Source organism: Ascidia mentula, chromosome 2 (assembly GCF_947561715.1).
Source record: "Ascidia mentula chromosome 2, kaAscMent1.1, whole genome shotgun sequence".
In the NCBI taxonomy this organism is placed as follows: Eukaryota; Metazoa; Chordata; class Ascidiacea; order Phlebobranchia; family Ascidiidae; genus Ascidia; species Ascidia mentula.
The window spans coordinates 1,589,962-1,616,154 of NC_138567.1; the positions used below are offsets into that span (position 1 = coordinate 1,589,962).

At 37.9% G+C, this 26,193-nt stretch overlaps 3 protein-coding genes across 3 annotated transcripts; all 3 read left to right on the plus strand.

Annotated features, from left to right (window-relative positions):
- Window positions 1–3,261: 3,261 nt before the first annotated feature.
- LOC145889086 (adhesion G-protein coupled receptor G2-like) lies at window positions 3,262–4,130 on the plus strand. Its single transcript, XM_082979967.1, has 3 exons — window positions 3,262–3,304; window positions 3,363–3,845; window positions 3,931–4,130. Exons 1-3 carry the CDS (start codon window positions 3,262–3,264, stop codon window positions 4,128–4,130), a joined length of 726 nt encoding a protein of 241 aa, XP_082836093.1.
- Window positions 4,131–6,041: 1,911 nt separating this feature from the next.
- Window positions 6,042–13,091, plus strand: LOC145889087 (adhesion G-protein coupled receptor G4-like). The gene is made up of 12 exons (XM_082979969.1): window positions 6,042–6,129; window positions 7,940–8,008; window positions 8,201–8,254; window positions 8,711–8,749; window positions 8,903–9,013; window positions 9,102–9,161; window positions 10,084–10,167; window positions 10,268–10,522; window positions 10,779–11,485; window positions 11,639–11,864; window positions 11,923–12,405; window positions 12,482–13,091. Exons 1-12 carry the CDS (start codon window positions 6,042–6,044, stop codon window positions 12,679–12,681), a joined length of 2,376 nt encoding a protein of 791 aa, XP_082836095.1. The 3' UTR covers window positions 12,682–13,091.
- Window positions 13,092–16,326: 3,235 nt separating this feature from the next.
- On the plus strand, window positions 16,327–21,594 carry LOC145889088 (adhesion G protein-coupled receptor G3-like). The gene is made up of 13 exons (XM_082979970.1): window positions 16,327–16,409; window positions 16,595–16,663; window positions 16,858–16,911; window positions 17,151–17,186; window positions 17,339–17,443; window positions 17,534–17,593; window positions 18,486–18,563; window positions 18,647–18,874; window positions 19,134–19,840; window positions 19,995–20,220; window positions 20,279–20,761; window positions 20,822–21,012; window positions 21,158–21,594. Exons 1-13 carry the CDS (start codon window positions 16,349–16,351, stop codon window positions 21,176–21,178), a joined length of 2,319 nt encoding a protein of 772 aa, XP_082836096.1. The 5' UTR covers window positions 16,327–16,348; the 3' UTR covers window positions 21,179–21,594.
- Window positions 21,595–26,193: the final 4,599 nt, after the last annotated feature.

The following is a 26,193-nucleotide window of genomic DNA, read 5'->3' on the forward strand; positions in this document are numbered from 1 at the left end:
CGGATCTGGAGGAGAGTGTAAGTTTCTTTATTTTGAAGTAGATGTCCTTATTAATTACATTGGCTACTTTTGAATGAGCAGGTAATTGTAATTTAGTCAAAACAAAATGTTTTAATTGGTCTGTTCTTCTGTTGCAATTATGTGTTGTTGTTGTAAATCAAGCTATTTTATTTTACAAATATTATAATACTGTTGCTGCCAGGTGTATTGCATTGTAATTAATCTGTTCTTCTGGCATATTTAAAAGTACATTTTGATTCACCAACGATTCGTCCGCTATTCATATAGGCTTTCTCAGGAAATGGATTTTTAAAATATTATCTACTTTTACGATCAACTGTTATACAATTAACCTTTTGTTGTGTATTAATTTATTTTCAACGATTTCACTCAACATATATTAGCATTTTATATTGTTTAAACTTTGTGTTTGATTACAGGGAATGGTGCGAACGTACAGCAAATAAATCTCACAGGTGAATCAATTCGTACAAACTTTTAACTTGAATTAATCTGAAAAACTTTTACAGATAAAATATTCTTTCCTTCTTTAAACAAACAGCTTTTTGGTTAAAGTTGATCGTGAAACAGAGGTTGCAATTGCAACACTTCACACCTACCAAAAAATGATTCAATTTTAGAACTTAACTGTACTGGAAGTGGATGCTGCATGACCTCAATCAATGAGAATTTGCGACCCCCACCCCCACCTGTTAACGTAAAGATCCAATTCCTACAACCAGGTGAAATGCGTTACACCGATTTAAGTATTTTTATCGCTATAATTATTTATCAGTGAAGCAGTGCTTATGGTTTGTTTTGTGAAGGATCAACTCCCTCTGTTCCAGGCTCGGGTTATAAAATCTCGGTACAAGGATACGAAAAATGTGAGTGGGTTTTCCTGATCAAATTCCGCACATTTTGTTAGAAGAAAGAAATTCAACAAAATATCTTAGTACAAATATAATTTAATGAGATTATACGAGAATATTTATTTTGAAATCTTGCCAACAAAAAGTAAAGTTGTATAAGTTTTAACATGAAGTCGAATAATCAAAATTAATCTACTGCGCCAACGCTAAATTAAAATGAATAAAATTAACTACGGGACTTTCCAATAACAAGTACATATGTAAATCGGAGAAGTCCCTCATAGAAATGGCTTTTTCAGATATAAATTGTTTACATTGTAACATATGTTAAGTCATATCTATCGGTCACTCCTTCCACGCATGTTTTCCTGTTTATCCAGGTTCCGGAGCAGTATTTTTACCACGACAATCAATTCATTTATGTGTTATGAAAAGCGAGTGTTCGGCTGACCAATATTAGGTTGTTGCAAAAGTCGCGTAATCGTAACAAAATTTAAAGTTGAATGGATGCGCGGGTTGTATTCAAACCCGCGCATCCAGACAATAACTCAATTTCCAACCAGAAAGAAAAACAAAAAAGCGCAGATAACCTTGTTAACAAGAAACACTGTTACGTCCATACTTTTGATCAAAGCGAAACGCATGCTTTTATTTCTTGGTTTCTTACATAGAGTTTAACTGTGTTCATTATTACAGGTTTCCCAGGGAACATTAATGCCGTATCTCACTTAACACAAGAACCATCCACTTGCCTCCATCTGTCACTTTATTGCAGTAAGTGAACTTAATAAAATTACTCAAAACATAGAAACATATCTGGTCAAGTTTTATCGACTGTTACTGTACTGTACCCCATTACAAATATTACAGATTTTTCACTAAGTTCTCAGACAACCAAAATCCCACTGACAACTCTGCAAGCAACGACAACATCAACATACCAGACCACCAAAAATATACTGACGAAAACATCGACAATTATCCCAACCACTCAACAACTCCTAACTTACCAAGTTTCCACAACCACCATCCTAACAACCAAACTATCACCGACCACACCAACAACCAACCAACCAACCACCACCCTAAAAACCAGCCAACCAACCAACATCCCGAAAAACAACCATCAAATCACCATCCCAACAGCCAACCGACCATTGACCATACCCACTACAAGCTGGAATGACATTATTCCTAGTGAGTTGACGTAGAATCCAATCACAATTTAAAAAAAATTTTCGTTTTGTTAAAATATGGATTGTTGTGGAAACAGGAAGTGCTTGGTTTGTCACCACATAAACAAACTCGTTATTTGTTTGAGAGTTAAGCTTGAAAAAACAGTAATTGAAGTCCCAAACCAAGAAACTCAACATAACATTTGTTCAGGATTGGAAAGTAACCTGGCTTCTATACAACCGGCTAACCCGGATGATTTAATAAACATCGACAAACTTGTGGAGAATATCACCCGATTTTATCAAACATCAAACATAACCACTTTCTACAATGGTAATGCCCAACTTTACTCCAATTATACGACATTGAATGGTCCCCAGACTCAACTCACATACATTATCTTGCTTGGTCCAACTCGCATCGACTTAACGTTGGAAACAAACGGAGCAAACCAAGTCGCATTTTCAGTTCTCAAGTTTAAGATTCCAGAGGATGTGGAGGTTGAAGGTCCGACTGACCAAGTTGGCTCCCTCGCCACAACACGTTACATAGCCATCAAAAGTACGAGCTACATTGTTATTGTCGGTTTGAACGTGGACGAAATTCCCCCACGTACACAGCCTGGAAAAGTAAAACTCAACAATCAACTGCAAGGCAACGTGAGATTCGTCCTTCCTACCACGTCACCACAATCAGCGTGCGACAAAATTAAAAACATGAAGAAAAACGAAAGCAACCAGAAAATCACCCAAATTTCGCCAAGATGCACATTCTTCGACAGAGCGACGTCTATATATTCGGATGAGGGCTGTACCACCGAAGTAAGCCCTGATCACGTGACGTGCAGTTGCAACCACCTAACTGTTTTCTCCGTCCTCCTGGCGGTAAAATCCATCGTCGTTCCACACGGTGTTAAGGCAAGTACACATATAATGTTTCATTCATAATTGCACATTTATTAAATCAGTCAGTTCCATTATGTTCTTGAACAAATTTGTTCGAGGTCGTTTCTTGAAAATACTTGTTCTAGATTACAACATACGTCACAGAATCAACATCCGTCTTCTTCCTCCTGCCCACCGCAATCATTCTGCTCTGTTTCAATGAGGGAGGGGACAGAATTTACATCCAGATATGTGTGACGTCATCACTTCTGCTTCTTCACAGCGTCAACTTATTGCACGATATTATCGTCACGCATGATCAGTCTTGTATGGCGTTTACAGTGCTAAACCATTTTTTCTTGATGTGTTCAGGTGAAGATGTTTGAATAACAACAAATCAAACAATTTAAGAAACCTTTTCTAACCATAGGAATGTGGTTTCTGATCGAGGGAATACGACTCCTTATGGCTACCTCCAATCCAATCAACTTTCGGTCCCAAAATCCCAAAGATAGACTCAAGTACTTTATGATCTTCGGATGGCTTCTTCCCGTCTTGATTGTGGGAATATCCGCACCCGTGGGATTCCACTTCGGCGTCTACATGAAACCACAGCCTTATTACGAGGCGTGCCACCAATATCCAAACAACACTTCACCAATTCCCAAGTACGACAGATGCTGGTTGGCTCCCAACACTCCGGTTTTCTACACTTCCGTCATCACTCCTCTTGCTCTCGTCCTTCTCATCAACCTCCTCATCATCGTAAAGACATCTTACGTGAACTTCACCTCCCGAAAGATGCGAAACAGAGGGAAAGATCCTGATGTGGAAGATGCAAAGAGAGCTGCAAAGTCGTTCATTTTCCTCTTCATGATACTCGATGGAACCTGGAGCTTGGCATTCTTCACTGGTGAGTTTCGATATTCTCAGTATTTCTTCGTGTGAATCTATTCCCCAAGTTTATGTGTGTAATAAAAAAAAGTATTCTTTTTCAGGAATTGGAAACGAAATTTCGAACGAAGTTTTCATGTACACTCACAGCTTGGTGAACGGGATGCAGGGATTCGTCCTGTTCCTTATCTACTGCGTCATGGATAACGTCATTAGCAATCGCCTAATTGGTGACAAAATGAACCGAATACTAGCAGATAGAAGTACATGCAGCATACCTACCGAAGATACGGGCGTACGTTAAGAGGTTTTCCAACGCTGGAATAAATAATTTGTTGAGTATTGGGTTTTGGGTACAAATACTGATTGTTTGTTCGTTGCAAATATTACTAAGAATATTTCGTGTCTCTCGCCCACGTGTTCGGTTTCAATTCCAATGCAGTGTATGGCATGCAACAGCTTTGGGGTTTAAATTCGATGTATTCCGTGAGTAGTATCTTTGTTGTCACTATGTGTAGTGTATTACACACAATTTGTTGAGTTTAAGGCAGATGCACATTAACCGTGAGGCAGTAGCAACAGTTGATTGTTCGCAGTCTTCACTAAGCAAAAATCTCATTAATTAAGTTGATTTAATCAAGTTAATAACGGATCGAAAATGACAGTCACCCTGGTATAAACTCGGCCGGTAGAAAATCTATCTAAATAGTAATCGATTCGACTGCAATCCGTTCATATTTGCGGAGGTCTTGGGGAGTTGAATTATCTTGATTGATCGCAAGATTTTAACGACGCCTAATTGGTGACAAAACAAACCGAATACTAGCAGATAGAAGTACAGGCAGCATACTTACCGAAGATACTGGCGTGCGTTAAGAGGTTTTGCAACGCTTAAATAAATGGTGAATATGGTTATGTGAAATAAAAAGATATGTTCTTGCATGCGGACAATGCGTTCCTGATTAGTTTGTAATATGTGCATGACCGATAAAGGGTCATTTGGGGTCCTAAGTAAATTTAAATTTTTTCACTCCATCCAACCACTTTCTGCCACCCAAACACTGTTTATTGAATACCCAATGTTTTTTCTCCAGAAAACTTTTTACGAATCGTTTTGTTTGTTATTGTAAATGTGGAAATTAATGCTGTCACAATTTTCATGCATTAAAATAATATTTTAAGAAATGTTTATGATGGCCCTTCACTGAGAGGTACCTTTTCCGCCTTTTTGTTTACGTTAGTCAGTTTTGACTAATGCAGTAATATTTGAAAGATAATAAGTTTTTTGTCTTTGCTCAAACCCCTAATATTCCAGTGAAAATGTGCGCTGTCTTAATGAAGTATCTTTGCTTTTGTTTTGTATTATGCAGTATTATACGTCACTATATCCATATATCACTATTTGTTGGGTTGTGGCAATGTAAATGGATTAAATTGAATTTCACATTTGCTTCTTTCACAGGGTTACGATGCGAAATAAATAACTATAAAGTGTTCTGTATTCTGTAGTTTCTCAAGCCAGTGCATATGGTGATGATTTATAAATAAACAAAAGGCGACGATTTACAGGCGATTGTCTGCAACTCCCCTTAAAAAAACTAAAAAAATTAATTAAGTTGATTTAATCAAGTTGATGACGGATCGGAAATGGCGGTCACCCTGGTTTAAACTCGGCAGGGAAAATAACGATAAGAATAGAACGAAACACACAGTTTAAATTTACTTAAAATCTTGTGACATTGGCTGCAAAACTTACGCATGATTTTCGTTAGAATTACAGGTTTGTTTTGTTTTAAGTAGCCTGCCATAATTAATGGGTTCACACAAATGGTAAGTTATTGAAACGAACAAGACCAAAAAACATGCATACGTTGATCGAAAAACTAACAAGAATGGAAAACACCTGTTGAAAAACAAGTAGAAGAATAAGTTAAAATGTAAACAAGACCGCGCGTCTGATGGGCCAATCAAGTGCAATAAAGCGTCTGGTTTTACTACTAACTTACGTCATTTTCGCTTCTCGACTTTCGGGGCAACGGTATTATCCTTGTGATACCGTGCAAAACACCATGCAGACCTTACATTTTGTAAATGCTTAGAACGGTGTTTCTAAACCAGTGGGCCGTCAACGCTACTAGATAGTAGATCACACAATGCAATACCTCAAAAGATTCACGTAAGAGATATAGAGAAACAGGTGCCGACTAAAGTTAACATGGCGTATTCGTCCTCCGGTGAACACCGTGGTGATGACGAAGAACTTCCACCCCTTACCAGACCTCTGGGAATAAGAAGAGAAAGAAGTGCACCTCCCTCAACAAACAGAGTCTTTATTACACAGACAAGACTACGCGATCGATCGCCAGTTGATGTGCTGTAAAGCGCCTCGTTTTCCTGCGTCATTTCCGCTTCCCTAATTTCGGGCCAAGTTCCAACGATTGAAAAGTGTCCATGATGCTCATCACTAAGCAGACTTTCATGTAAATGCTAGAAGAATAGTGGTTCAGAACCAGTGGCGCGTGTCGCTTGGTCAAAAACATGTCTGAAAACCCAAACACAGAAAAGACACTGAAGTTAACAAGAAGTTGGTAATATCACAAGAAATCAATGGCACGTAAGGAAAAGTGTGGAGTGGCCAAAAATATGAAACTATGTTCTTCGCTACGCTATCTAGCGGTTAAGGTCAAACACTGAAATTTCATTATTGGTATTTACGGACCCAATCGAGTTGAGAAACCCTGACAAACCCACCAAAACGAAAACAGGTTATCTGTAGATTAATTTAGTGTAAATGATTGTTTTCATAAACCCTTACCTGTGCCAATGGGGATGAGCTGTAGAATGTGAGTGTCGAATTAAGACTAATTTCGGGCAGCAGATGTTAATTCTTGTCTTTTGTAACAAGATCGAGAAAATAACTTTTACTGAAAAACCGTAATTCCAACACAATTCGTCCTTATCTAAAATGCAGATAAATAGTCGTCATGTGAGATAGTAATGTATCCGATACTGCACAGAATTTACATTATCGATGTCGTATCCTGACTGTATCGAATCATTTGTTCGAAAGTTGTTTACGTCCGATAACTTTTTATGTTGAAGTTATTCCCAAACATTTGTCTTGCTTAATTGCTTGTTTAACTTATAGAAGCATTTTCAATCTGGATATTTTTATCCGCCACGTGGCGCTATTGAATTGTATAATTTCATTTTCTTTTGCTGTCGTCACAACATGATATATTGCATGTTATACGCAATACGAAAGACTTCCTTCCTGCGACGTGATGTTAGACATAAGGACGTCGTTAAATTTGCGCATGAAGAATCTGTTAATGGTTTTGATGGCCAGTAAAGTGGGAGATCTTTTATTGGAACTTAATTGGTGAAGCTCGACAGATTTGAAACAACAGAGAGTAGACAAAATTAGTTTTCAAACTGAGTATTACTTTCTATTCGTTTTATTCTAAAAGTTTTCTGGCCCAGGTATGCGGTTGTTTCAGCTGCTGAACCCAAGTTATCGCCATATCAGCTTTGTTGTGTGCAGTGCGTTGAAATGACAAATTTAATCGTCGTTTGATTTATGAAAAAAAGAGGGAAACTTGGTTGCGATCGTTGAGATGTCAGTGAACCTAATGATCTCGATACGATTACTGAGATCGCCAAGTAAGGACCTGCGCAGTGGTGCGATTGCCATGTGATATCACGAAACACTTTTGAGTTGAAAAAGTAGCATTTAAAAACAAAAGTGAGCGAAAGTAAAACAATTACTGGAATATAAAATATAGGAAATCGTAACAATGAAAGTTTCACTGTTAATTTTGCCGTTTAACTGGTGGCATGACGTCACCACAACACGTCACATTGCAGTGATGTCACTTCTGCTTCTGTTGTTTACAGCAACTTATCAATTCGATCCTTCTGACTATTGTGGTGAGTTTAATATAAATTCCACGATTGATTGTGACGTTTAACGATTGATTGTGACTTATTTCTAAATTAAGTGCAACCAAAAATTTCGATATTGTGGTATTTAAAGCAAATAACATTTCGAAGTTAGATTTTAATATAAGGTTACAAAGATTTCTTTATTTCTTTTATATTATGTCTTATTAGATCGCGGGCCGAAAGATTGCGTGATATTTTTGTGCAACTCAACTTCAGGTGGAACAACGTTTCCTTGTGGTAAATAACGTAGTTTATTAGATTTCTTGTAAAACGATCGTTTTTACTCAAAAAACGACAATGTTGTCAAACTTTTATCATATAGAAATTTGTTTTGAGTACAATTTAGTGAAGGTTCTATTACGCATATTGTTGTGATTATCAGTTGTAGTATAATACAATGCTCAAATATTTAAGTTTTCTGTGTTGTAGTTTTCGCTCCTCTCAATCAATCACAACCAGTTTACTACGGATCGGGAGGAGAGTGTAAGTTTCCTTATGTTGAAGTGGATGTGTGTATTTATTGCATGGCTATCTAAGTAGGGATAAGGGATATCACTCTGTTTATTCTTATTGCTTGCAACTCTAGGTGGTTTTCAGTGGGCAGGTGACTGTAATTCAGAACAACAAGAAAGTTTTCAAATATAATTTACATTTACAATTGTTCTTCTGGAACTTAAATAACGAATGTGTTTAAAGGACATAACCATGAGGAAGGATGGTGGACGAAACGTTAGTTACAATAAACACTTTCGTAACTTAAATGCTAGAAGAAGAATTCTTGTAAATTTTCAAGCCTGGCAGCAAGAATAGCATAATAATTTACTTTTACCATCCATCGTAGTACACTTAATTTTTCTGATGTGTTGAGTTGAGCTATATTTACTGATTTCACCCAACAAATATTAGGATTTTGATGTGTAACTTTATGTTTAATTACAGGGTATCATGGTGCGAACATAAACCGAATAAATCTCACAGGTGAAGCAATTCATTGAAGTTTGAACTTGAAGCAACTTAATTTCGACAAAAACTTTCCTCCTTTCTTTAAACAAACATATTTTAGATTTAAGTTAATCGTGAAACAAAGCTTGTCTTACACCACGCTTGAACGATAAATACATTAAAAATCAGAACATCAATGTACTGGAAGTGGATGCTGCATGACGTCAATCAATGGGACTTCGCTGAGCATTTTTCCTCCATACCCCCCTGTTAACATAAAAATCCAATTCCTACAACCAGGTGAAATTTGTTACACCGTTTTAAGTATTTTTATCGCTTTAACTATTTATGAGCAAAGGAGTGTTAACTAATCGTATGTTTTGTGCAGGATCAACTCCCCTTGTTCCAGGCTCGGGTTTTAAAATCTCGGTACAAGGATACGAAAAATGTGAGTAAATTTTCGTCATAGAGATTTTAACTGAAAAAACAAGTTCGACACAATATCTCCCTATACAAATATAATTTGATTAGATTATGCGAGATTATTTAATTTAAAATCTTGCCAATGAAAAGTAAAGTTTTTTATGGCAACGCACAAACAACATGAGTGAAACAAATATTGTCTTGATTCAAAATGTTGTCTGTGTGTATCTACGTATTATTGAAAAAAGTTGTATAAGTTTTAACATGAAGTCGGAAATACGAATAAAATTGTAACGAAAACACTTCAAAAAATAAAAATTAAACTGAAATTGCAAAATTAAAATGAATAAATTTAATTAAGGGACTTTCCAATAACAAGCATATATGTAAATCGGGGTCTCTTATAGACAATCGGTCAAATCTTCGAGATGGCTTTTTCAGATATAAATTGCTGATATAATTTAATGATTGTAAAATATGTTACCTCATATCTATCGATCAATCCTTGCAATAAAGTGTTTCCACGTTTTCCTGGTTGTCCAAGTTCCGAAGCAGTATTTTTACCACAACAATCCATTTATTTATGTGATATGAAAAGTAAGTGTCGGACTAACCAATATTAGGTTATTGCAAATTCGTCCAAGTCGCCTGATCGTAATAATGTATATATTGTACACTTATGGCATCATCAGTATTCTAAAAACAACAAACATAAAACAAGAGTAAACGTTTAAGGTAAAATCAAACACGCATATCCTGACAGCAACTCAATATCCAACACGAAAAAAATCAGAAGTAAAGCAGTTTACAGTTTACGTTGTAAAAAAAACGCTGTTGCGTCCAAAGTTTTATTTGTTGTGAAACAAAAACATACTTTTAATGAAAGGAAGGCTTATGCTTTATTTGTTGGTTTCTTACATGAAGTTTAATTGAGTTTATGATTACAGGTTTCCCGGGGATTTCCCTTTTATACGCATCATATTCCATTACACAACATCCAACCACTTGCCTCAATCTTTCACTTTACTGCAGTAAGTGAATTTAATGAAATTACTTAAAAAAATTAAAACATATCTGGTCAAATTTTATTAAAGCAATTTTTGATACCGTTCCCTATAAAAAATATTACAGATTTTTCACTAAATTCGCAAACAACCAAAATCCCACTGACAACTCTACCAACAACGACAACAACAACATTCCCAACCACTCAACTCCCAACTGCACAAGTGTCGACAACCACAATCCCAACAACCAAACACTCATCGACCACCACAACAACCAACCAACAAACCACCATTCCAATAACCATCCAACCAACCACCATCCCAATAACCAACCAACCATCGACCATACCCAATACAAGCTGGAATGAAATTATTCCTAGTGAGTTGACGTAGAATCCAATGAAAAAAATTTTTTTAAATATATTTATTGGTATGAAATAAACCGTTGCACCTATAAGTGGTAACAAGTCATTTTGAAAAATCTATGGCATAATTTTAAAATATGCATAATTATGCAAGCAGCAAACGCTTGGTTTGTCACCAACTAAGCAAACTCGTGTTTTTCTTGAGAGTCAAAAAAAAATAAACAGTTGTTGTATCTCCAAACTAAGAAACTCAACATAACATTTGCTCAGGTTTGGAAAGTAATGTGACTTCTATACAAACGGCTAACCCGGATGATTTAACAAACATCGACCAACTTGTGGAGAATATCACTCGATTCTATCAAACATCAAAGATAATCACTTTTCACAATGGTAATGTCCAACTTTACTTCAATCACACGACATTGAATGGTCCCCAGACTCAACTCACTGCCAATATCTTGCTTGATTCAACTCGCATCGACTTAACATTGGAAACAAACGGAGCAAACCAAGTTGCATTTTCAGTTCTCCAGTTTAAGATTCCAGAGGATGTGGAGGTTGAAGGTCCGACTGACCAAGTTGGCTCCCTCGTCACAACACGTTACATAGCCATCAAAAATACGAGCTACATTGTTATTGTCGGTTTGAACGTGGACGAAATTTCCCCACGTACACAGCCTGGAAAAGTAAAACTCAACAATCAACTGCAAGGCAATGTGAGATTCGTCCTACCTACCACGTCACCACAATCAGCGTGCGACGAAATTGAAAACATGAAGAAAAACGGAAGCAACCAGAAAATCTCCCAACTTTTTCCCAGATGCACATTCTTCGACGAAGCAGCGTCTTTATATTCGGATAAGGGCTGTACCACCGAAGTAAGCCCTGATCACGTGACGTGCAGTTGCAACCACCTCACTGTTTTTTCCGTCCTCCTGGCGGTAAAATCCATCGTCGTTCCACACGGTGTCAAGGCAAGTACACATATAATGTTTTATTCATAATTGCACCTTGTGCTTCAAAAAATCAGTCAGTTCCATTATATTTAAACTTGAAAAACTTCGTCGATGCCTTTTTTTGAAAATATTTGAAACATTTATGACTTCTTAATGTATTAATTGTTCCAGATTACAACATACGTCACAGAATCAACATCCGTCTTCTTCCTCCTGCTCACCGCAATCATCTTGCTCTGTTTCCATGAGAGAGGGGACAGAATTTACATCCAGATAAGTTTGACGTCATCACTTCTGTTTCTTCACGGTGTCAACTTATTGCACGATATTATCGTCACGCAAGATCAGCCATGCATCGCGTTTACAGTGCTCAACCATTTCTTCTTGATGTGTTCAGGTAAAGATGTTTAAATAACAACAAATCCAACAGTTTAAACAACCTTTTCTCACAATAGGAATGTGGTTTCTGATCGAGGGAATACGACTCTTCATGGCTACCTCCAATCCAATCAACTTTCGGTCCCAAAATCCCAAAGATCGACTCAAGCACTTTATGATCTTCGGATGGCTTCTTCCCGTCTTCATTGTGGGAATATCCGCACCAACAGGATTCCACTTCGGCGTCTACATGAAACCACAGCCTTATTACGAGGCGTGCCACCAATATCAAAACAACACTTCACCAATTTCCAAGTACGACAGATGCTGGTTGGCTCCCAACACTCCGGTTTTCTACACTTCCGTCATCACTCCTCTTGCTCTCGTCCTTCTCATCAACCTCCTCATCATCTTAAAGACATCGTACGTGAACTTAACCTCCCGGAAGATGCGAAACAGAGGGAAAGATCCTGGTCTGGAAGATGCAAAGAGAGCTGCAAAGTCGTTCATTTTCCTCTTCTTGATGCTCGGTGGAACCTGGAGCTTGGCATTCTTCACTGGTGAGTTATGAAACTTGTGACCAATGTTTTTTTTCAAATTAATCAACTGGTCTTAGACATGTTCCTAATGTTTTAGGAATTGGAAACGAAATTTCGAACGAGGTTTTCATGTACATTCACAGCGTGGTGAACGGGATGCAGGGATTCGTTCTGTTCCTTATCTACTGCGTCATGAATGACGTCATTAGAAACCGTTTAATTGGTGACAAAATAAATCAGATAATAGCAGATCGAAGTACAGGCAGCATACCTACCGAAGATACGGGCGTGCGTTAAGAGGTTTTGCAACGCTTGAATAAATGGTGAATATGGGTTATGTGGAATAATAAGATTTGTTCTTGTATGCGGTCAATGCGTTCCTTATTAGTTTGCAATATGTGTACGACGGATATAAGGTAATTTTTAGCTCTGGGCAAGTTTAAATTTCTTCACTCCATCCAACCACTTTCTGCCATCCAAACACTCTTTATGGAATACCAAGTGCTTTTTTAACAGAAAAACACTTTTTCTTGAATCGTTTTGTTTGTTATTGTATAATGTGGAAAATTCTGCTGTCACAATTTTCTTGAATATTTTATGAAAATATTTGTGCTCATCTTTCACTGAAGGCACCTTTTTCGCCTGTTCGTTCACGTTAGTCAGTTTTGACTAATGCAGTAAAGGTTTAAACTGCATACAGACGGCCACTGTTTCAACCTGTAAGGTCTCATCAGTGCAGCTGGTGTGACTATCTGACGACTTTGCCGACCAAACGGCCAAGCAAAGACTTCGTGGTGACTTGGTCAGGAAAGTCGTCTGATTGTCACACCAGCTGCACTGATGATACCTTATAGGTTGAAACAGTGGCCATCTGCATGCAGCTTGCACAATTCATATTATTGGCTCCACTTTGCTAATGCAGTAATGTTTTTGTAAGATAATAATTTTCTTGTTTTTGTTCAAACCCCTAATATTCCAGTGAAAATGTGCGCTGTCTTAAGGAAGTAACTTTGCTTTTGTTTTATGCTGTATTATACGTCACTATATCCATATATCACTATTTGTTGAATTGTGGAGATGTAAATGGATTAAATTTTGCTTCTTCAACAGGGTCACGATGCGAAATAAATAACTATAAAAGTGTTCTATATTCTGTAGTTTCTCAAGTCAGTGCATTATTTAGTGATGATTTATAAACAAACAAAAGGCGACGATTTACAGGCGATTGTCTGCAACCCTCCGTAAAAAAACTAATTAATTAAGTTGATTTAATCAAGTTGATGACGGATCGGAAATGGCGGTCATCCTGGTTCAAACTCGGCAGGGTAAATAACGGTAAGAATAGAACGAAATAGACAGTTTAAATTTACTTAAAATCTTGCGACATTGGCAGCAAAACTTACGCATGATTTTCGTTAGAATTACAGGTTTGTTTCGTTTTAAGTGGCCTGCCATAATTATTGGGTTCACACAAATGGTAAGTTATTGAAACGAACAAGACGAAAAAACATGAAAACGTTGATCGAAAAACAAACAAGAATGGAGAACAGCTGTTGAAGAATTAGCGGAAGAATTAGTTAAAATGTAAACAAGACCGCGCGCCTGATGGACCAATCAAGTGCAGTAAAGCGTCTAGTTTCACTACTAACCTACGTCATTTCCGCTTCTCGACTTCCGGGACAACGTTATTACACTTGTGATACCCTGCACAACACCATGCAGACCTTACATTTTGTGAATGCTTAGAACGGTGTTTCTAAACCAGTGGACCGTCAACGCTGCTAGATAGTAGATCACACAATGTTATACCTCTCAAAAATAAAGCCACACAAGTGATATACAGTAACAGGTTTGTAAAGGGGGAAAATGTGCTCGTTTACGCCGTCTGGCGGTTGATTCCCCGCCACCTGTAAGAACCTATGTAGGCCAATATCCTACTCAGGATAGACACTAAAATGATCTTTCACTGGTTCGAGACCTTGCGTTCCGCTTATTCAGCCAGAGTCGCCAAAACGTTGCGGGCGCGACACGAAGCCGACCTTGTTTTAGTACAAATAACCGCCGCAAAGCAGGCGACGACCACATGTATTAACACCAAACTTTGTACAGGTATCCAAGTTCGATATACGAACAAATCAACCATAACTGATTTAATGAGCCATTCGCAGTTTCACTGTACGAGAGCGCGTACTTAGACTTGCATAGCTATATCTTTGAGACAAGCATATGACTACTGACATGATTAACCAGGTGTTTTCGAGTGATGACGCAGGGCGCACAGAAACTATATCGGGGAAAAACGTAGGAAATCGCAGGCTTAGAATAAGAAAATTAAAGTAAAACTTAACCATCTTAAACCATTTTGGTATGTTCAAAACAATATTGTTAAATGTTGTTTTCGAGTTAAAGTAGACGTTTGTCTTTATTACACAAACAAGACTACGCGACCGATCGCCACTTGAGGAGCTGTAAAGCCCCTGGTTTTCCTGCGTCATTTACGCTTCCCTACCTTCGGGCGAAGTTCCCACGATTGAAAAGTGGCCATGATGCTCACGAAGCAGACTTTCATGTGAATGATTGAAGAATAGTGGTTCAGAACCAGTGGGGCGTGTCGCTCGGTCTTAGTGGAGTCAAATACATGTCTGAAAACCCAAACACAGAAAAGACACTCTATATAGTTAAAAAGAAGTTGGTAATACCACAAAAAATCAATGGCACGTAAGGAAAAGTGTGGAGTGGCCAAAAATATGAAACTATGTTCTTCGCTACGCTATCTAGCGGTGAAGGTCAAACACTGAAATTTCATTGTTGGTATCTACGGACCCAATCGAGTTCAGAAACCCTGACAAATCCACTGAAAAGAAAATACGTTGTCGATAAATTAATTTAGTGTACATGATTTTTTCATAAACTTTACCCATGGCAATGTGGCTGAGCTGTAGAATGTGAGTATCGAATTAAGACTAATATGCGGTCAGCAGATTTCAATTCTTGTCTTTTGTAACAAGATCGAAAAAGTAACTTTTGCTGAAAGACCGTAATTCCAACACAATTCGTCCTTATCTAAAATGCAGATAAATAGTCGTCATGTGAGATAGTAATGTATCCGATACTGCACAGAATTTACATTATCGTTGTCGTATCCAGACTGTATCGAATCATTTTTATTTCCAAACTTTTTGATTTGCTTAATTGCTTGTTTAATTTATAGAAGCGTTTTAAATCTAGATATTTATATCCGCCACGTGGCGCTATTAAATCGTATAATTTTATTTTCTTTTGTTGACGTCACGACATGATGTATTGTATGTTATACGCAATACGAAAGACTTCTTCCTTCCTGCGACGTGATGTTAGATATGAGGACGTCGTTAAATTTGCGCATGAAGAATCTGTTGATGGATTGGATGGCCAGTAAGGTGCTCGGAGATCTTTTATTGGAACTTAATTGGTGAAGCTCGATAGATTTGAAACAACAGAATTACAAGAGAGTAGACAAAAATATTATTAAAACTGAGTAATACTTTTCATTCGTTTCATTCTAAAAGTTTTCTGGCCCAGATATGCGGTTGTTTCAGCTGCTGAAGCCAAGTTGTCGCCAAATCAGCTATACTGTGTGCAGTGCGTTGACATGACTAATTTAATCGTCATTTTATTAGTGAAAAAAGCTGGAAACTTGGTTGCAATCGTTGAGATGTTAGTGAACCTAATGATCTTGATACAATAGCTGAGATCTCCAAATCAGGACTTGCGTACTGGTGTGATTTTGCCTTGCCTTGCGATATCACGAAACACATTTGAGTTGAAAAAGTAAGAACAAACAAGTAATAGGAATCTGTTCAGGGCAAAAGTGAAACAATTACTGGAATATCAAATATAGGAAATCGTAACAATGACAATTTCACTGTTAGTTTTGCCCTTTAACCGGCGGCATGACGTTACCACAACACGTCACATTGCAGTGATGTCACTTCTGCTTCTGTTGTTTACAGCAACTTATCAATTGGACCCTTCTGACTATTGTGGTGAGTTTAATATAACTATCACCACTGATTGTGACGTCCCACGTTTAATTGTGACGTTTACCTCAGTTAGGTGAACCCAAAATTTCGATGTTGTGGTATTTAAAGCAAATAACATTTTTGAAGTTAGATTTAAATATAAGATTACACAGATTTCTTTTTTTTTTATTTCCACTCTGTCTGATTAGATCGTGGGTCGAAGGATTGCGTGATATTTTTGTGCAACTCAACTTCAAGTGGAACAACGTTTCCTTGTGGTAAGTAACATAGTTTATTAGATTGATTGTAAAATAATCGTTATAACTTTAAAAAAGGCATGTTGTTAAAGTTTTATAATATATAGAAATTTGTTTAAATCACAATTTAGTGAAGGTCCTATTACTCATATTGTTGTAAATTATCAGTTCTAGTGTAATGCAATGCTCAAATATTAAAGTTTTCTGTGTTTTAGTTTTCGCTCCGCGCAATCAATCACAACCTGTTTTCTACGGATCGGATGGAAGTTGTAAGTTTCTTTATTTTGAAGTAGATGTGTATTTATTGCATAGGCTACCTAAGTAGAGATAAGGGATATTATGTTTATTCTTATTGCTTGTCACTCTAAATGGTTTCAGTGGGCAGGGAAATGTAATTTACCATCAATCGTAGCATGTTTAATTTTTCTGATGTGTTGAGTTGAGCTATATTAACTGATTTCACCCAATAAATATTAGGATATTAAGGTGTCTTTGTGTTTAATTACAGGGAACGGTGCGAATATACAGCGAATAAATCTCACAGGTGAAGCAATTCATATGAAGTTTGAAATTGAAGCAACTTCATTAGATAAAACTGTTCTCCTTTCTTTAAACAAACATATTTTAGATTTAAGTTAATCGTGAAACAAGGCTTGTCCTGCTTTACACTATAACGGTAAATTCATTAAACTTCAGAACTTAACTGCACTGGAAGTGGATGCTGCATGACGTCAATCAACAGTGCTTCACTTCCACCATACCCACCTGTTAACGTAAAGATCCAATTCCTACAACCATCAGGTGAAATTTGTCACACCGTTTCGAGTATTTTTATCCCTACAACTATTTATGTGAATAGTTTACGATTGTTTCAACCGTTTTTTTGCGCAGGATCAACTCCGCTTGTTCCAGGCTCGGGTTATAAAATCTCGATACTAGGATACGAAAAATGTGAGTAAATCTTCGTAATTGAGATTTTGTCTGAAGAAACAAGTTCAACAAAATATCTCCGTACAAATATAATTCGGCATAATTCGATTTATTATTTAATTTGAAATCTTGTCACAAGTTTTTTATGGCAACACACAAACAACATGAGTGAAATAAATACTGTCTAGATTCAAAATGTTGTCTGTGTGTATCTACGTATTATTGAATAAAGTTGTATAGGTTTTAACATGCGGAAACACGATTAAAATTGTGATGAAACACTTGACAGAAATCGAAACTAAACTACTGCGCCAACGCAAAGTTAAAATGAATAAAATTAACTGCGGGACTTTCGAATAACAAGCATAAATCTAAATCGGGGAAGTCCCTCATGGAAAATCGGTCAAATCTTCGATATGGCTTTTTCAAATATTAATTGCAAATATAGTTTAATCATTGCAAAATATGTTACGTCGTATCTATCATTCAATCCTTGCAATAAAGTGTTTCCACGCATGTTTTCCTGGTTACCCAGGTGCAAAAGCAGTGTTCTTACCACAACAATACATATATTTATGCGTTATGAAAAGTGAGCGTTAGGATAACCAATATTAAGGTATTGTAAAATCGTCCAAGTCGCCAAATCGTAATAATATATATATGTTTCACCCTTAGGACATCATCAGTATTTTAAAAACAACAAAAATAAAAAAAGAGTTAACATCCAGACATAACTTAATTTTGAACGCGAAAAAAAAACAGGAAAAGAGCAGTTAATTTTATCAACAATAAACGCTGTTGATTCCAAAGTTTTATTTGTTATGAAACAAAACCATACTTTTTAATGTAGGGAAAAGTCATGCGTTTATTTGTTGGTTTCTTACATGAACTTTAATTGTGTTCATTATTACAGGTTTCCCAGGTGAATCCTTGGCCGCAGCTTTTTTATCATATGAACCAACCACTTGCCTCAATCTTTCACTTTACTGCAGTAAGTGGATGAAAAAACACTTCCAAAAAATTAAAATTAACAAAAGTTTAACATATGATCAAAATTTCATTGACACATTATAGATTTTTCACTAACTTCGCAAACAACTAAAATCCCACTTACAACTCTACAAGCAACGACAACATCAACATTCCCAACTACTCAATTCCTAACTGAACAAGTGTCGACAACCACCATCCCAATAACCAACCAATCAACCAACATCCCAACAACCATCCAACCAACCACCATCCCAATAACCAATCAAACATCGAACAAACCCACTACAAGCTGGAATGAAATTATTCCTAGTGAGTTAACGCAGAACTCAATAAAAATTTTTTTAAATATATTTATCGGCTTGACATAAACCGTGGCACCTTCAAGTGGTAAAAAGTCATTTTTGAAAAAGATACGGCATAATTTTGAAATATGCATTGTAATGAAAGCGGCAAACGCTTGGTTTGTAACCACCTAAGCAAACGCGTGCTTTTTTTTAAAGTTAATCTTAAAAAAAATAAACAGTTGTTGTATCTCCAAACTAAGAAACTCAACATAATATCTGCTCAGGTTTGGAAAGTAATCTGACTTCTATACAACCGGCTAACTGGGATTACATAACAAACATCGACCAACTTGTGGAGAATATCACCCGATTCTCTCAAACTTCAAACACAATCACTTTCAACAATGGTAATGCCCAACTTTACTTCAATCATACGACATTGAATGTTCCCCAGACTCAACTCACTGCCAATATCTTGCTTGGTTCGACTCGCATCGACTTAACGTTGGAAACAAACGGAGCAAACCAAGTCGCATTTTCAGTTTTCCAGTTTAAGATTCCAGAGGATGTGGAGGTTGAAGGTCCGACTGACCAAGTTGGCTCCCTCGCCACAACACGTTACATAGCCATCAAAAATACGAGCTACATTGTTATTGTCGGTTTGAACGTGGAAGATATATCTTCACGTACACAGCCTGGAAAAGTAAAACTCAACAATCAACTGCAAGGCAACGTGAGATTCGTCCTTCCTACCACGTCACCACAATCAGCGTGCGACGAAATTGAAAACATGAAGAAAAACATAAGCAATCAGAAAATCTCCCAACTTTCTCCCAGATGCACATTCTTCGACGAAGCAGCGTCTTTATATTCGGATGAGGGCTGTACCACCGAAGCAAACCCAAATCACGTGACTTGCAGTTGCAACCACCTCACTGTTTTTTCCGTCCTCCTGGCGGTAAAATCCATCGTCGTTCCACACGGTGTGAAGGCAAGTACACATATATTGTTCCATCCATAATGGCAACTTGTGCTTTTTTAAAATCAGTAAGTTCCATTACATTCAAACTTGAAAAAACTTGGTAAATGTTGTTTTTGGAAATACTTGAAACATTTATGACTTCTTGGTGCATCAATTATTCCAGATTACAACATACGTCACAGAATCAACATCAGTCTTCTTCCTCCTGCTCACTGCAATCATCCTGCTATGTTTTAATGAGGGAGGGGACAGAATTTACATCCAGATAAGTTTGACGTCATCACTTCTGCTTCTTCACGGTGTCAACTTATTGCACGATATTATCGTTACGCATGATCAGCCATGCATGGCGTTTACAGTGCTAAACCATTTCTTCTTGATTTGTTCAGGTAGAGATGTTTAAATAACAACAAATCAAACAATTTAAGAAACATTTTCTCACTATAGGAATGTGGTTTTTGATCGAGGGAATACGACTCTTCATGGCTACCTCCAATCCAATCAACTTCCAAACCCAGGATTCAAAATGTCGACTCAAGTACTTTATGATGGTCGGGTGGCTTCTTCCCGTATTGATTGTGGGAATATCCGCACCCGTGGGATTCCACTTCGGCGTCTACATGAAACCACAGCCTTATTACGAGGCGTGCCACCAATATCAAAACAACACTTCACCAATTCCCAAGTACGACAGATGCTGGTTGGCTCCCAACACTCCGGTTTTCTACACTTCCGTCATCACTCCTCTTGCTCTCATCCTCGTCATCAACCTCGTCATCATCGTAAAGACATCGTACGTGAACTTTACCTCCCGGAAGATGCGAAACAGAGGGAAAGATCCAGATGTGGAAGATGCAAAGAGAGCTGCAAAGTTGTTCATTTTCCTCTTCCTGATGCTCGGTGGAACCTGGAGCTTGGCATTCTTCACTGGTGAGTTACAAAGCTTTTGATCAATCTTTTTTTAAAGTTAACATGTTCCTGATGTTTTAGGAATCGGAAACGAAATCTCGAACGAGGTTTTCATGTACATTCACAGCTTGGTGAACGGGATGCAGGGATTCGTTCTGTTCCTTATCTACTGCGTCATGAACGACGTCATCAGAAATCGCTTAATTGGTGACAAAATGAATCAAATACTGGCAGATAAAAGTATTGGCAGTATACCTACCGAAGATACGCGCGTGCGTTAAGTGGTTTTGCAACGCTTGAATAAATATTATGTTGATTATTAGCTTTGTGTGTACAAATACTGATCGTTTGTTCGTTTATAGTTTGTTACATAAATATTAGTAAGTATATTTCGTGTCACTCGCCCCTATGTTACAGGTTAAGGAAGATGCACACTAACCGTGAGGCAGTAGCAAGAGTTGATTGTTCGCAGTCCTCAATCGGCAAAAAACTCATTAATTAAGTTGATTTAATAAAATTGATGACGGATCGGAAATGGCGGTCACCCTGGTATAAACTCGGTCTTTACAAAAATATCGATCTAAACAGAAATCGATTCGACTGTTTTTGCAACGCTTGAATCAATGATGAATATCGGTTATGTGGAATAAGAAGATATGTTCTTGTATGCGGACAATGCGTTCCTTATTAGTTTGTGATATGTGTACGACGGATATAAGGTAATTTGGGGCCCTAAGTAAGTTTAAATTTCTTCACTCCATCCAACCACTTTGGAACCAGCCACTGCTTAAATGTGCGCTGTCTTAAGGAAGTAACTTTGCTTTTGTTTTGTATTATGGTGTGTTATACGTCACCATGTCCATATATCACTATTTGTTGAGCTGTGGAGATGGAAATGGATTAAACTGAATTTCACATTTGCTTCTTCAACAGGGTCAAGATGCGAAATAAATAACTATAAAGTGTTCTGTATTCTGTAGTTTCTCAAGCCAGTGCATTTGGTGATAATTTGTTCTCCCCTTTAAAAAACTCATTAATCAAGTTGATGACGGGTCGGAAATTGCGGTCACCCTGGTTCAAACTCGGCAGGGGAAATAACGATAAGAATAGAACGAAACACACAGTTTAAATTTACTTAAACTCTTGTGACACTGGCTGTAAAACTTAAGCATGATTTTCGTCAGAATTACAGATTTGGTTTAAGTGGCCTTATAATTGACAAAAAAACATGAAAACGTTGATCGAAAAACAAACAAGAATTGAGAACAAATGTTGAAGAACAAGTAGAAGAATAAGTTAAAATGTAAACATGGACGCGCGCCTGTTGGGCCAATCAAGTGCAGTAAAGCGTCTCGTTTTACTAATAACTTACGTCATTTCCGCTTCTCGACTTTCGGGGCAACGATATTACCCTTGTGATACCTCGCACAACACCACGCAGACATTACATTTTGTGAATGCCTAAAACGATGTTTCTAAACCAGTGGACCGTCAACGGTACTAGATAGTAAGATCACACAATGTAATACCTCTAAAAAGTAAGGCCACACAAGAGATATACATTAACATGTTTGTAAAGGGGGGAAATGTGCTCGTTTACGCCGTCTGGCGGTTGATTCCCCGCCACCTGTAAGAACCTGTGTAGGCCAATATCCTACTCAGGATAGACACTAAAATGATCTTTCACTGGTTCGAGACCTTGCGTTCCGCTTATTCAGCCAGAGTCGCCAAAACGTTGCGGGCGCGACCCGAAGCCGACCTTGTTTTTTTACAGATAACCGCCGCAAAGCAGGCGACGACCGCATGTATTAACACCAAACTTTGTACAGGTATCCAAGTTCGATATACGAACAAATCAACCATAACTGATTTAATGAGCCATTCGCAGTTTCACTGTGCGAGAGCGCGTACTTAGACTTGCATGGCTATGTCTTTGAGACAAGCATATAACTACTGACATGATCAACCATAGATGTTTTCGAGTGGTGACTCAGAGCAAAGACGGCCACCTAACGGACTCCTGTCCAATCCGCCTGGCAAGGCAAACGAACAAGCCAGCATACAAGGCGCCCACCTCCTCTGACAATGGCGAGCAACACCCCAACAACTACCACCGAAGAACCGCCCAAGCTCGACAAAGTCGACAACCAGAAAGACCTCCAAGCAATTGAAGAGGCGGAAGAAGACCAATCCTCCACGACATATGTTGGGGAACGGTCCTCTTCAGTTGAACAAACCGTTGAACAAACACCATCAGGTGAGGAGTCATCCGACTCTTTCCCGCATATGTCATACTCCCCACCAACATCAACGTCTTCAACTTTTTCACTGCCCAAACCGATTTTCCTTGAACGTTCACCGAAGACCGCCATGGTGAAGACAAAGGACATCCCATCAACTTCCACCTCTTACAAGACCTCTGGGAATAAGAAGAGAAAGAATTCACCTCCCCCAACAAACAGCACACCAAGTGCTCTTGCACCATCCTCCCCGACGACAAAATGACGTCCCTGTGCCGTTGCCACACGGTGCATTGTAAGTGTGTTAGCGGGCGTGGGCAAACCAGTCAACCTACAGTGGTTCACGCTGTGTCGAACCCACGTACAATGGGCTTCACATCCGTTGCACATGTGGGCGCTTCCACGCAACCGCACAATCCGGGATATGAATATGCGGCATTAGAATTAGATTTCAACACAACAATATAGTGTAAATGGTTTTTTTTTTTTACTGTACGAGAGCGCGTACTTAGACTTACATGGCTATATCTTTGAGACAAGCATATGACTACTGACATGATCAACCAGGTGTTTTCGAGTGATGACGCAGGGCGCACAGGAGAAACTATATAGAGGAAAAACGTAGGAAATCGCAGGCTTAGAATCAGAAAATTAAAGTAAAACTTAACCATCTTAAACCATTTTGGTATGTTCAAAACAATATTGTTAAGTGTTGTTTTCGAGTTAAAGTAGACGTGTAAAGCGTTTATTACACAAAAAGGACTACGCGACCGATCGATATTTAAGGTGCTGTAAAGCGCCTGGTTTCCCTGCGTCATTTCCGCTTCCCTACCTTCGGGCGAAGTTCCCACGATTGAAAAGTGGCCATGATGCTCATTACTAAGCAGACTTGCATGTAAATGCTTGAATAGTGGTTTAGAACCAGTGGGGCGTGTCGCTAGCGGTTAAGGTCAAACACTGAAATTTCATTGTTGGTATTTACGGACCCAATCGAGTTCAGAAACCCTGACAAATCCACTAAAACCAAAACAGGTTGTCTATAGATTAATTTATTGTAAATGATTGTTTTCATAAACTTTACCCATGGCAATGTGGCTGAGCTGTAGAATGTGAGTGTCGAATTAAGACTAATATGCGGTCAGCAGATTTCAATTCTTGTCTTTTGTGACAAGATTGAAAAAGTAACTTTTACTGAAAGACCGTAAATGCGGAAAATCTCATGCATAAATAGTCGTGATATGAGATAGTAATGTATCCGATACTGCACAGAATTTACATTATCGTTGTCGCATCCTGACTGTATCGAATCATTTGTTCGGAAGTTGTTTACGTCCGAAAACTTTTTATGTTGAAGTTATTCCCAAACTTATTGTCTTGCTTAATTGCTTGTTTAATTTATAGAAGCATTTTAAATCTAGATAATTTTATCCGCCACGTGGCGCTATTAAATCGTATAATTTTATTTTATTTTGTTGACGTCACGACATGATGTATTGCATGTTATACGCAATACGAAAGACTTCTTCCTTCCTGCGACGTGATGTTAGATATAAGGACGTCGTTAAATTTGCGCATGAAGAATCTGTTAATGGTTTCGATGCCCAGTAAAACAAGTGGAAAATCTTTTATTAGAACTTAATTCGTGAAGCTCGATAGATTTGAAACAACAGAATTACAAGAGAGTAGACAAAATTAGTTTTCAAACTGAGTATTACTTTCTGTTCGTTTTATTCTGAAAGTTTTCTGGACCAGATATGCGGTTGTTTCAGCTGCTGAACCCAAGTTATCGCCAAATCAGCTATACTGTGTGCAGTGCGTTGACATGACTAAATTAATCGTCATTTTATTAATGAAAAAAGCTGGAAACTTGGTTGCAATCGTTGAGATGTCAGTGAACCTAATGATCTTGATACAATATCTGAGATCTCCAAATCAGGACTTGCGTACTGGTGTGATTCTGCCTTGCCATGCGATATCACGAAACACATTTGAGTTAAAAAAGTAAGAACAAACAAAAGTAATACGAATCTGTTCAGGGCAAAAGTGAAACAATTACTGGAATATCAAATATGACTATTTCAATGTTAGTTTCGCCCTTTAACCGGCGGCATGACGTTACCACAACACGTCACATTGCAGTGATGTCACTTCTGCTACTGTTGTTTACAGCAACTTATCAATTGGATCCTTCTGCCTATTGTGGTGAGTTTAATATAAATTCCACGATTGATTGTGACGTATAACGATTGATTGTGACGTATTTCTGATACAAGTGCAACCAAAAATTTCGATATTGAGGAAAGTATTTAAAGCAAATAACATTCTAAAATTAGATTTAAATTTAAGGTTACAGAGATTTCTTTTTTCCTTTCTATTATGCCTTATTAGGTCGTGGGCCGAAGGATTGCGTGATATTTTTGTGCAACTCAACTTCAGGTGGAACAACGTTTCCTTGTGGTAAGCAACATAGTTTATATAAACTTGTTCAAATCACAATTTAGTGAAGGTCATATTACGCATAATGTTGTAAATTATCAGTTCTGGTATAATGCAATGCTCAAATATTAAAGTTTTCTGTGTTGTAGTTCTCGCTCCTCGCAATCAATCACAACCAGTTTACTACGGATCGGATGGGAGTTGTAAGTTTCTTTATTTTGAAGTAGATGTGTATTTATTACATGGCTACCTAAGTAGGGATTGGGATATCTCTCTGTTTATTCTTATTGCTTGCAACTCTAGCTGTTTTCAGTGGGCAGGCAATTGTGTTTCAGGTAAAATAAAACACTTTAGGTACAAAAAAAGCAATGGTGTTTCTGCCTTTAGCGCTATCGGTTACCGAGCAGATCTGTTTGGCCATAGTGCGCTCCACAGTGGTTCGTCTCTGTTGTTTGGTACTCAGTATAGGGTACCCAACAGATCGGAACGGTACCACAAAGTGGAATTTAGTGTGCGTGCTAGTTCAGAAGCTAGCACAGTGCCCCTTCAACAGCTGCACTGATGAGACCTTACAGGTGGAAACAGTACACACCCTGTTTGCAGCTCGATAAAACAGTTTGATTCGCAACAATGAAGTTTTCAAATATGATTAATTTACGAATGTGTTTCTTGGACATAACCCTGAGGAAGTCTCGCCGGATGGTAGACGAAACGTTAGTTCCAATAAACACTTTCGTAACTTAAGTGCCGCAAGAACAATTCTTGTAAATTACTATG

Excerpts from the sequence above, each read along its gene's own strand:
- LOC145889086 (XM_082979967.1), top strand. The coding sequence starts at position 3,262 with ATGGCGTTTACAGTGCTAAACCATTTTTTCTTGATGTGTTCAG. Across the intron at positions 3,305-3,362 it reads TTTTTTCTTGATGTGTTCAG|GAATGTGGTTTCTGATCGAG; the intron begins GTGAAGATGTTT and ends TTCTAACCATAG. Across the intron at positions 3,846-3,930 it reads GAGCTTGGCATTCTTCACTG|GAATTGGAAACGAAATTTCG; the intron begins GTGAGTTTCGAT and ends ATTCTTTTTCAG.
- LOC145889087 (XM_082979969.1), top strand. The coding sequence starts at position 6,042 with ATGGCGTATTCGTCCTCCGGTGAACACCGTGGTGATGACGAAGAACTT. Across the intron at positions 10,523-10,778 it reads CTGGAATGAAATTATTCCTA|GTTTGGAAAGTAATGTGACT; the intron begins GTGAGTTGACGT and ends ACATTTGCTCAG. Across the intron at positions 11,486-11,638 it reads TCGTTCCACACGGTGTCAAG|ATTACAACATACGTCACAGA; the intron begins GCAAGTACACAT and ends TAATTGTTCCAG.
- LOC145889088 (XM_082979970.1), top strand. The coding sequence starts at position 16,349 with ATGTCACTTCTGCTTCTGTTGTTTACAGCAACTTATCAATTGGACCCT. Across the intron at positions 16,912-17,150 it reads CTACGGATCGGATGGAAGTT|GGAACGGTGCGAATATACAG; the intron begins GTAAGTTTCTTT and ends GTTTAATTACAG. Across the intron at positions 17,594-18,485 it reads GATACTAGGATACGAAAAAT|GTTTCCCAGGTGAATCCTTG; the intron begins GTGAGTAAATCT and ends TCATTATTACAG.